The sequence below is a fragment of the Lycorma delicatula genome, chromosome 11 (genome assembly GCF_047948215.1).
Source record: "Lycorma delicatula isolate Av1 chromosome 11, ASM4794821v1, whole genome shotgun sequence".
NCBI lineage: Eukaryota > Metazoa > Arthropoda > Insecta > Hemiptera > Fulgoridae > Lycorma > Lycorma delicatula.
The window spans coordinates 1788687-1801559 of NC_134465.1; the positions used below are offsets into that span (position 1 = coordinate 1788687).

At 29.2% G+C, this 12873-nt stretch overlaps 1 protein-coding gene across 2 annotated transcripts in view; it reads left to right on the plus strand.

Annotated features, from left to right (window-relative positions):
• LOC142332540 (uncharacterized) overlaps nt 1–12873 on the plus strand; it is a 44968-nt gene that overhangs the window by 27386 nt on the left and 4709 nt on the right. Inside the window, exons 7-10 of one of the 2 annotated variants that reach the window (XM_075378994.1) lie at nt 2376–2524; nt 4778–4902; nt 7161–7289; nt 12632–12744. In XM_075378994.1, coding sequence (XP_075235109.1) covers nt 2376–2524; nt 4778–4902; nt 7161–7289; nt 12632–12744 — 516 coding nt within the window. Of the gene's footprint in view, nt 1–2375; nt 2897–4777; nt 4903–7160; nt 7290–12631; nt 12745–12873 lie in introns of both variants that reach the window. The other variant, XM_075378993.1, reaches the window with a different exon arrangement.

Consider the following 12873-nt stretch of genomic DNA (forward strand, 5'->3'; position numbering starts at 1 on the left):
TATTGAATTTTCATTGCCTTTTATGTATTTGCTTCGTCAATTTCTTCATATACACACTACCTCATCATCATCTTGGGCATAAACAATCATTGTCGGCTTAGGTTTTGAGTTTATCCTTATTACAATGATTCTGTTGTTATGCATTTTGAAATACTGTACTCTCTTCCTTATCTTCTTGTTCATTACTCTTGAAATATACTCCTGCCTGCCCTTTATTTAAAATAAATAGGTAACAGAAACAAAAAAATTGAACACAAGAACAAAAGATTGATCATATGAAAAGTTCAAGGGTTTTAATAGAACAAAGAAGACATAACATTATATAAATGTTTCATTACATGACTACTGTATGATATATTATACAGTAACTAAATGTATAAATAATGATTGTAGTGTTGTATATATATGTGGCCTCGTTATGAATCGACACTGATACAGGGATGTGACTCAGCAGAATCCTCACAAATTCACTGTCACGCAAATTATGTTTTTTTATTCTTCACTTTCTAAGCTAACTAAATAGACTTATAATCTTGAATGTATATTGTATCCATAATTACACTAAATTAGATGTACAATTCTTTTTTGTACAATATTTAGAATTTTCAAAATCCTTTTTTGTACATTGTTTTCATTGGTGACTGTAGTATTATTATTATTATTAACACTTGAAATTTGCATTATATGTCATTCAGTTCCTGTGCAAGTTCACTATCTTCTCAGTCTTCATCAGAACAGTCACTTTCATTACCACTGTCTAGATGTATGATAAATTTAGCCATCATTTCGTTGATTAGCAGTTCCATCTTTTATACTGTTTCAGCTATTTTTACATGCTCACAATATGGTTTCCATTCTTCCTTATTCATTTTTTCTCAGCTAATTTTTTAATATGTGACTTAAAATGTGTTACTATTGCCAACATTTTTTTTCCGAGCCGGCCATATCATCTCAATCAGATTTAAATGAGGATGGTAAGGTGGGAGTCACAGAACTTAATAACCATGTTTTTTTTTTAAAGGTCATCAAAATGGTACTTTATTTTTTAATTTTTATGTGATTTAATTATGTCATACAATTGTGGTTTTAGCACTGCTTTATTAAACAGAATGTTGGTCTTTCCTAACCAATTACTCATGTACTTTTATATCATTTGAATTTTGAGGCTTCTCTAGAAGTGAATTATGATATGGTGTGATATCAACAACAACCACTTGTTAGGGGAGAAGACCAGGGATTTTTTTTCAGATGCTTCATGAAATTGTTGTTATTAACGCTGTTATGATAGTCACTGCTTTTTGGACTCATTTTCCAAGTTAACATGGCGTTAACCCCATTTCTCCTCCAGCATGTATTTTGGTTAACCGATCACTAGTGCTGATTAATCAACACTTTTACTCTTGCACCGCTGTCATCTGATGAATGGGACATATATAATAGATAAAATATACAATTTGTACAAATAGTCAAAAATCTTCTTTTCTGCTATTGGTCATTCTTGTTAAATATAATATCCTCTTCCACTCAATGTCTTCTTTCTCAATCAAAAGTTTCCTGTATTATCAGCTTTGTCCCACTTAACCTAACTTTTTCAGATTAGCTGCTAATGTAGTTCCAGAACCTTTAAATTGAGTACTCTTTTGAAGTTCTTCACGTAATTTATTTATTGTACAAAGTTCATTATGTTTTGTGTGAAATGCACTAATTACTGTTCTTCTTACAACACTGTCTGATGAATGTTGTTGATACATATTTGGTATGCTGAATGAGCATGACTGTGATTCAGATTTAAGAAAATTCATCTTTCTTTCAAAGTTTTTGAATGTGTATTAAATGTTTGTTAGGTAAATACTTATGAAATGCAAACAAAAGCCAAATTCTTTTTTTGGTGATGTGAAAAATTTGTAAAAACAAAACTTACTGTTAAAAATTGCTGTTAAAAAATTAAAAAAAAAGAAGGAATATGAAGTAAGTTTTCCAAATTGCAGGATTCTAGACCCCAAAACAATTATGGCAATTTTTCGCAATCTTCAGGAAATAGGTTCACTACCAGTATTCATACAAGCTACGAAAAATCTGTTCAACATGATGCTGTTATTGATGAAATTATTATCTATGCAGTTCAGATGTCTGGATTTCATATCTACTTGAATAATGGTGTTTTTGTCAGTGTTCAAACATCAGCTGTCACACATGAATCAGGTGGAGATTCTTAAGTAAAGTGTCCTTATTTTGCATACTGTCTAGTTAGGTCAGTAGACTACTTGAGCAACCACTTCCATCCTAGGACCAACATTTTATTCATGTTGACTACATTGAATATATAAAATTATTGTTATTTTAATTTTAACTGCTTATTATTAATTTCTTTTTAGGTCAAATAATAGTAATGGCAGTAATAAAAGTTTAAAGAGACATCCCAAGCGTCTGTCATTCAGCAGTAATAGTAACGAAGGCAGCGATGTTACTAATAATATCAATGGCAATACTAACTCAAAGAAATTAAAAAAGAGAAATAAAAAAGGTAAAAAGAAATCACCTGATAAAATAATAAAAACCCATATACCAATCAATATATCACATCATTATCATTCTGGTAGTAGTGGTAAAAAGAAGAAGTTGAGTAAAAAAAAAATTGGTGATGAATTAAAAACTAATGGAAATGGAGACGATCATAATTTTCTTAAACAGAAATTAATACGTACCAGTGTTAAGAGTAATACTGATAAAAAAACAGCAATTAAACCAGAAACGCCAAAATCTGTTGTTAGAAACCATTCAGAACAGATTAATACAGTGAATACCAGTGAAAAATTACAGACACCATGCAGTAAAACAGATGTAATTTTTCAACCAACACCTAGGCTCACTTTATCGTTCCTTAGTTCTCTATCAGGTATAATACTTAAATGATCTTTTTCTTTTTATATATTTTTATTTAAATATACGGCTGATTCTGTTGTGAGATTTTATATATATATATTTATTTATTTTATTAGATCAACCAAAGTACAGTACCTTATTCCACTATATATGCAGAAGCACTTTCGCAATTATTTGCATCATCAGCTGCATTATATATTCATCTCAAATTGCATTACAAACTTGGTAAAATACATATCATGCATTTATTTATTTATTCTATTTAAATTAAAACAAAATTTAAAAATATGAAAAATTAAATTAAAATCAAATTGTACAAATTTTTAAATATGTAAAAATAGATGTCAAGGCATAAAATCAAATTAAAATTCAAAAATTAGAAGAAAAAAAATGTTAAGTAAAGCAATTATCCATGTTGTTAGTTTAATTGAACCTACTGAGTAAAGTAACTTACTTTAAGTAAGTTAAGTTAAATGGACAACATGCATAATTTAAAATTATTTTTATTTGATTTTAATTAAATTTTTTTATTTTTAACTTTAATTTTATTTTATGCCTTGACATCATATTAATATTATATTATTAATATGTTATATTAATATTTCTTAATATTATAAGAAATGTATATTGTAAATTTATAAATACAAGTTATATATAAAATAAAATTCTTTGAATTTGCATTGATAAATATGTTTCTGAAGTCAGGTTCATCTTTAGCTATATGCAGTTTGAAACTATCTAGTTATTGTCTTTTGCACCAATTAAGTCAGTTTTGTTCTAAACTGCTAATTACTTGGTAAAGGTTTTTGCAGTTGCAGTAACAGCAATTACCATCTTGCTTTCGCCAACAACTTGGCACTACTAGCACGACATTGACTAAGATAAAATACAGATATTAGAACTTTAAAACATTGCAAATAAAATTGGCGTTAAATATCATTAGAAAAGATATAGAAGTTATGCTCCAAAAACCAACAAAATTAAAAGAAGTAAACAAAAGCTGTAATAAAGTCAAAATAGTAACCGAATTTAAATACCTCAGAGAAATAATAACAAACAACCTGAATGAAAAAACCGCAAAAAAGTAAGAACAAACAAAGTAGCTAATGTACAGAAATTAACCTGGGACACCTGCAGTGAAAACTTTTTACCGATAAATGCAAAAATAAGATACTATAACACTGTTATAGAACCGGAAGCCACATATGCAGCAGAAACACTCTTCCACCTGAACAATCAATCAAAGACTGCAAAAAATCAAAACAAGAATTGGAAGAACCTGCATCAACAAAAAGTACCAGAAAGACAGGCAGTTTTGGATCATGCCCAAAAATATTGGGTATAAAGAGTTAGAACCCATCACTGATACCATGCATAAGAGGAGCCTGGGATTCTTTGGAAACATCATGAGGATGCAAGATTCAAGACTTCTGAAATAGCTGGTACAGTACAATTTTGACTAGAAATACACCAAGATAATATACAGGTAGATCAGAGAAATAAGAGTGGATCTGAAGGAAATTGGCCTTACACCAGAAGACACCACAGACAAGATGAAATTAAATGAAAAAATGAAGGACAAAAATACTCAATGCTCACAAGTAAGAAACTCACCACAGGAACATTTTCAACACCAGAAATGTATGAAAAAGTAATGGGAGGACCACAAGGCCTGAACGTCTCTTCAAAGATACTTGGATAATGAATTGACTAAAGTGATCTTATGCGGTCGTAAAAGATGAAGAAAAAAAATATTTATGATTTTCATATTCTTATGTAAAGTTTTTAATTTATTATGAAATCTCTTCATTTTTTAATTTTATTGTATGGATTAGTAAAATTTTGATTATAAACATTTTCATTAACCAAATGTTACAATTTCTTTATATTTCAGTGATTACTGCAAACATACGATGTCATCCAGATGCATTACAATATAAAAATAATTATAAAACTAAAAAGGAAGAACTTAGCAGAAAACTTTTTTTGTTATATAATAAGGAAGTGTTTGAAAATAAGGTATATTTAATTTATAAACCTGTATGATTTAATCAGTATCATTATATTTTAGTTTGTATATTTGTTTATGTACAGTCATATTTGCTGAATTCCTAATAATTAACAGGAATTTTACATAACCCAATACAGCCACCAAACCAGTTCATACTCAATTTTTCTGCAGAGTGGTTCTGACATTCTGACTATTTAATTTTTTAAAAAGGTGTCTTAAATTTGATACAATAAGGTATATAGTGTCACCAGGTTATCGCATATATTTTTTGGATCATGATAATTCAGCTATGCTAAATGTGTAACTGCTGTGTTAGAGTTTGAAACAGTTTTTTTTTTTTTAATTATTTATTATTGAGATATAAATTCAAATTGGTATAGTATATCCAGAAATCAAAACTTGTGTAAAAGAGATGGAAAAATTTGTTAAATGCATTATCTCATTTACTAAGCACAACAACATTATAAGAATAAAATGCATCGATACAATTAAATGTGAAGACGTCAATGTGAAAATAGCAAAGGTGTCACTTGTAGGACTGAATATCAATTATATTTTAATGAGATTAGTATGCTGGTTCTTTGAAGAAAGCTCTAGGAAACCATTCACTTTTCCTGGTAAACCTGGCATAGTTTTGAATGGCTACATTATTTTTTGGGAGGGGCTTTTGATTTCTTTTTTTTCATCTACAACCATTATAGCATTTAGCTTATTTACACAGTTGCTGTGATGGTAATCCGTTTTGGATTTAAAATTAATTTACCTGCTGTTTAGGTTTTCTGTGCATATTTTAAAAAATATCATAGTTTAGTAAACTTAGTTAAAGTAGATATATTTAACTTAAACTAGAATTCTGAAAATTAGAAAATAATACATCAAATGAATGGATTAAATATTTAACAAATAAAATATAAATTTTAAATTAATTTTAAAATACCTTATTATCTAATATATGAGTTTATTTTAAGACACTAAAAGTAAACTCATTTATTTGTGTTATATAATATTTTATATTTATTTATTTCATTGTTAAGTACCTGCAGGTACTTGAACCTATTACGACTAATGAAAATTTAAAAAATGAATTTTGTAGTTGTGAAAAAATTCCAAGCCTGAGATGGACTTGAAATTATATATGTACTTATTACCTACATAATATTTATCAATAAAGTTTAATACAAGTAATCTCTTCAATAAAAAAGCAGGGTGGGATGGTTTGTTTGCTGCATTTACTCACATTTTTATTTTGAATGAAGCACACGAACGATTCATTCATTTGAGTAATTTATACTTCTCAATTGATTTATACTTCTTGATATGAATGATTGCTTTATCTAAAATTATATTTTTGTTTTGGGGATAAAAAAGGAAAACATTATGGTTAGAACTGTATTAAAAATCCCAACTCAAGAAACAGCTAAAATTTTCAGGATTTTGAACCTTTTCATTGTAAAAGTGTTTGTTGTTAGTATACTAAATTCATACTAACCAATAGAATGGATCGAGTTATTTTAATGAAATTTCAATGTAATGTTAACTAATATTTCCAATGAAAAAAATTTTTACCAAATTTTAAACTGGTAATCATATTAATTTTTAAATCATTAATATTTCTATAATTGTATATTTTTTAACTTTATTAGAAAAAAATCTTAAGCACTATTATTAAAAAAAAAAGTAACACCTCATTTGTTTAAATGCAAAATACAGCACCTATATTATGACTAAAATCGTTAGAATTATGAGCTGTTTTCATTTTCTTTAAGAAACAGTTTACTCTAAAATTGTCATAATATTTTATATTTCCGCTGAGGATTATAATAATTCATTTGAATGTTTCTTTCTGCTCTTCCTAGCATTGTCACTAACATTTGTAGTTTCATTTTGGAGTACCTCCATTCTCAAAACTACCGAATCTTCCTTAATTGGGATTGTCTAATAAATAGCAATGTAGTTTGGAAAATGGAGATACTCCAAAACGCATTACCTACAAATATTAGGGTGAAAATGCTAGGAAGAGCAGAAAATGACACTCAGATATATTAATAGTAAACAAGAGAACATTACAGAGTATTGAATATTATAAATTGTTTAATTTGCAATTATTTTAAAACCAAGACTTCTTTGGAAGTGTAATTTCATTCTTTGGCATAAACTGCTTATTTATTTATGTGATAATTAAGCTGTTTTAATTTTTTTTAATTGACATAGTAAAACTTTTAAAATTAAAATAGTCTCATAGTCTCTATATATTGTATGTGTATAGTTACCTGATGACATGCTTCTTCAGTGGAATGTGAGAATGAGAAGTACATCTGGGTTTTGCTACAACAGGCGTTTATTCAAGACAAGTGGAGAAGTGATACGTACTTCACGCATTGTTTTATCTTCAAAGGTTAGTTTTAATATATTTGACCCTTTGTATATATAATTGACTTTATATAATTTTTTAATTTTCATCGAGACAGTGAAATTAAGTGATCATATCATTGAGATGGAGTACTTGCAATGTATTTTTTTTGTCATCAGTCTTAACAGTAAAACTAATTAACTATCTATTTAAACTTAATTGTATTATTCAAACTGATGCTAACTGTGTCTAGGCCAATTTGGACATTATGTTTCCCCATATTACTCTGTGTGCATTTTGACCTGCCATTATATAATTCTTTTGTGGTTATAATTTAAAATTAAATGGCTTGGGCTAGAAGTAATATTATTAGTACATCCAAGAAATTTCTGTCCCCTCCTCACTGCAATTAACATGTTCTGTAAATCATATAGTACTTAGTTCCTAAAAAATAGTCCAGTTTATAGCAGTAAAAAGAAGGTCTTACCGCCCCAGTTTTTCCATAAACATGGATTTTTATGAAAATTTGGAATTTATACCCTCTACTTCAAAAGTTGCCTGCTTTTTATTTTTTAAGGGTAAAAACTACCCCTTATTAAAAAAATTAAAAACTAGTAGAATGAAACGTTTTGCACATTAGCATTCTAAAATTTGTAGTACAAATATTTTTTTACGTTTTTGAACTTAATTTGTTATGTTATTCAACATTGCAACCCTTAAAAAGCACCCTTTTTTAAAAAAAAATTCAGAAAAAATCAAGTTTTTAAAGGTTTTATTGATAAATTTATGCTGAAAAAAAGTCTTTCACTTTTTTCAATGAAATTTTATTTACCGTAACATTTCAACCCCCAAAAAAACTACCCCATATAAAAAAAAAATTAAGAAAAAAATTGTTTTTTAGTTTTTTCAATGAGATTTGATTTATTGTAACATTTCAACCCTTGAAAAACAACCCCTTACAAGGAAATGAAGGGAAAAAATTGGTGTATCTTGCAGTGGATTAATACTGCATTTTTTTTATTACAAAATATCATAAATTATACATTATATTATACAAAGGACATGAATCATTCATCATTATCACTCTCATCACATGATTGCTCACCTTGATCATTGGTGACGGGAGCGGAGTTATTGCAACTATTGCTGGAACATATCCCACATGTAGCATTGCAAAAAAAACAACTTTTCGGCAACTACATGCTGCGCCGCATCCTTTTTTGCAATTGCAGAAAATCATTTTGAGAAATTCTTCTGGTGCAGGTATTTTCTTCATTTTGATTGGGCATAACGATTCACCATCACTACTCTATCTCCAATCAGTAGGGCGAACATCTTTTTTTCCCAACCATACCTGCATTTGGTAGTAAACCCGTTTAACATGCTCATCTATAGCATCAATTGTCAGAACAAGTGACGATAATGGTACAGCATTACCTTTAGTGGTTACTTTGATAAATGATTCGTAACACATTTTCTCAAGAAACGTTGAGAAATCTTTGATACGATTTAATACTGTATGTCTTTACCAGTTCTATATAATAAAGCTGTACAATATTTACCAGCTTTCAAGATGTCTTCAAGCTCTGCATTTTTGTTCTAATAAAATATAATATAAAATAATTTGCAATGAAGCTCACACACACACACACACACACACACACACACACACACACACACACACATATATATATATATATATTTTCATACATGTACACACTCACATGCATATATATATATATATACACACAATATAGCAGTATTTATATAAAAGGTATACAGCATTGCTCTGAAAATATATACAAAAAAAATGCTCCAAAATTTCTAGTAGAAAAAATTCAATCGGTTTTTTGTGAGTCATCCAAAAACCATTTTGCAGGGAATTTTAAGGGCTACAAGATCCTTTAAATTAGAAACCCTTCAAACCCTTCGTTTTTTAAATGTTTGACTTTAAAGGGCTTCAGAAAGGTGATGGTTGTACTTGATTACAAAATTAAAATGGTAATATCTCGGGTAATTTTTTTCGTAGAAAAAAAACCAAAACTTTTATTAAAAAAGATACATTTTTTACTGTTGTGTTTTTTACATAACATCTTTAGTTTTTGAGTAATTTTGAAAAAAAGTGAATTTTTCAAAAAATTGAAAAAATAGTTTTTTGTTAAATCAATTTTTTTCAGAACCAAGCATTCTAAGCAGGTTAAACTTCTGGATCACATAAATAATACAAGAATAAAGTTAATCGTAGAGGGAATACAATAAATTTTAATTATGGTGGACCTGGTATTAGTTTTACTGCTCACTTTTTTTTTTTCAAAAATTAGAGCGACCCATCTCTTTCTCATCGTAACTCGCTTAGTTTTAATCTAATCGACTTTTATCAGTAATAATTTGAAAGGTCTTTTTAAGCCCTTCAAAAAGAATGTACTAGGATTTACACTTTTTAAATTGTTGGTAAGTGGAAATTTAATTTATGCAATGATACAGTCTGCTTTGTTTTATTAGCACGCTCTCCAGATGTGGTGTCCCACACAAAAGCGCTGTTTTATGATGAATGTACTATTTATCACAGTTCATGAGCTAGGAATGTCATTTTCTGGATTAAAAGAATCCTCATTATACGTGCAAGTTAAAAAATGTCCAGCATATGTCATAATATGGACTGGGATGGCTTCATCATTTTGTTTAGACCATATCTTTTTGAAGAGTACTTTAATGGTGAATTTTATTTACAAATGTTGGAAAGATTGTTAATACCTCTATTTTTAAGAGAAGTTTATTATGGAATGTGACTGAATAGAGCACACCTGCTCAGTTTTCCTTTGAATGCACAATTTCCTAAATGAACAATGTCCAGGCTGCTGAATTGGTTGAACAGTTTCACAACCATTATCATTAGAGGACATGGAGACACATAGTTCTGTCCATTCAACATGATGTGCACACTCAGATTTACTGGAGTAATTGTTCGTAAGTACAAATGAATATAAATGTTCAATATCCGTACTAAGTCTGTTGTGTATATTTGTTTAATGGCTACGGGAACTTCTCGGTCATACAGTATAGTATAAATATTTTTTTATTTTTACAGTATCTTTATAAGTAGAGTAGAAAGAATTATTTACAAAACAGATGTTTTGAAAGTTTCTTACTAATACACTTTAGTAAATTGGCTATTGCTTCATTTATGTTATTTATTTGAAGAGTTAATTAAGTGCTTTACTGACACTTGAATTATTTCTATTTTACGTATGTGTTTAATTAAAACTGTTGCTTAAAACTTTAGTTACTTAAAAGTAATATATTAATTAATTAGTAGAAGATATATTAATTAATAGGTAAAGGACATAATTTATATATATATATATATGTATATATAATAGACATATTTGTACTTTGGTTGTGTTAGTGGTTTATTTGTTTCTGAACAGATCTTATTTTGGCTATTAACAATATTATGTATATGAGGATGAATCAAATATAAACGGTAATTTTTTTAATAAATTTATTGATTAATAACATACAATTCAACCCTTCATAATTTCTCTATGTATCTTCTGCATGATCTACACACTTTTGCCAACGGTTTGTCGCTTGAATATTCCTTGTTCATAAAAATTTTGAAGATGAGTCGTCAACCAATTGCACACATGCTCCTCAACATCTTTATTGTTTTTGAGTCGTTCCCCTCCAAGCGATTCTTTCAAGGGCACAAACAAAAAATAGTTACAGGGGGACAAATGTGGACTGTAGGAAGGGTGATCGAGGGTTTCCCAGTGCATTTTTTTCCATTTATCCCTTGTCAAAATCTCAGTCTGCAGCTTGGCGTTGTTATGGAGAAGGATACATTCTGATGGACATGCCTGTCTTTTGTTCCAGTAGGCAGCTTTTGTTAACAGTAGCAGCTGACAACAGTAAACCGAATTCACTGTTCGTTGATTGTTGGGAAAATCAATGAGTAATAAAACTCCCTTTGAGTCAAAAAAAATTGCTGCAAGGACTTTTCCGGCTGACAGAGGTTTTGGCCTTCACTGGGTAGCCCTCATCCTTACTTGCCATTTTTGACTTTGGAGTGTAATGATGAACCTGTGTCTCGTCATATGTGATGATGCGCTTCAAAAAATCGTTCCTTTTTTCCAAAATTGATTCAGAGGTCTCTCATAGATCTCCAACCTAACCTGTTTTTGATTTTCAGTCAACAACCTTGGAACTCATCGAGCACTACTTTTTCTAAAGATGATCAGTGTTAATGGATTGAACACTCCCATAGCTGATGCCCACTTCTGACGCAATTTCTTCAACAGTGAACCGGCGATCACCTTCGATAAGCTCTTGAATGGCACTGATGATGTCAGCTGTGCCATTTTGTCTTTATCGTTGATATCAATCATGTTTCATTTTCTACACTTTCTCACCCACCCTTAAATTGTCTGGCCCACATATATACACTCAGTTCTGTGACAATATAGCATTCCCAAACTTTACCTTTAAACAAGTTTAAATTTTCACAGATTTAATGCCTTCATTAGTTAAAAACTTTATGATTATATGTTGTGCAACAGATGATGGAACCTCTTGCTCATTTATCACTGTACTGATGACAGAACAGAGCGGAGGAGCTAACCAAGATGGTTTCCCTTCACTAACACACCAAACATTAACCCCCTCGCACTCTGCCATCCAGCTCAGAACTGCTTGCTGCAAAGAATAGCAAAATTACCGTTTAAATCTGATTCACTCTCGCACGCGTGTGTGTTATAGTAAATTTTTAAAAACAATTTTATTTAAAAGTCATTGTGTAAAATTTATGTATGGTTCATAAGAAAAACAGCAGTTGTTATTGTTTCATGTACAGGATTGTAATAATGTAAGACTCATGAAGCATTTACTGGAAAGATCAAGGAAAACAAAGGCAGAGTTTGAATACAGCCATGCCACAAATATAAATTAGTATAAATTATGTTTAAATATAATATGATATTTTTTCAACAGCGGTATTTAAATTATATAATTTTCAATGTTTGGTTTTCAAAAGTCAATGAGAAAAATTATTTAAAAATATAAACTTAAAAATGGAATAACAAACTGAAGATTTTTTATACATTTTAATAACTTATTTCAAAAAATTTTTAGTCTACTATCCTCAATGGTTGAAAACATAAATATGACATCAAAAAAATGTTGATGTTATTAAAAACATTTTATTTATAACATTTTTTTCAGTTTCTTATTTCAAAAGTTTATATTTTTAAATAGTTGTAATTAAAAATAACCATTCCTCAACTGGATTTCTCTTAAGGTCTTATAATGTTGTAATGATGTTGATATCCTGATCAGTGTTTGGCTGTCCAAACATTAAAATAAATTAAAGAATTTTGTTTTTGTTTCAGATTTTGGACAGTCCTGATCGATTGAGGGATACATTAATTCACGAGATGTGCCATGCTGCTACATGGATAATAAATGGTGTTAGCGATGGACATGGACCCCGTTGGAAATTTTGGTAAATTTTATGCCAGTTTGTGTTGTATTTAAAATATATTAATCTTACATTAGACATATCAACTCATTTTATTAAAAATATAAAATTTATTTATCACCTACTACTATTTTTATAAACAGTGGTCTGCTT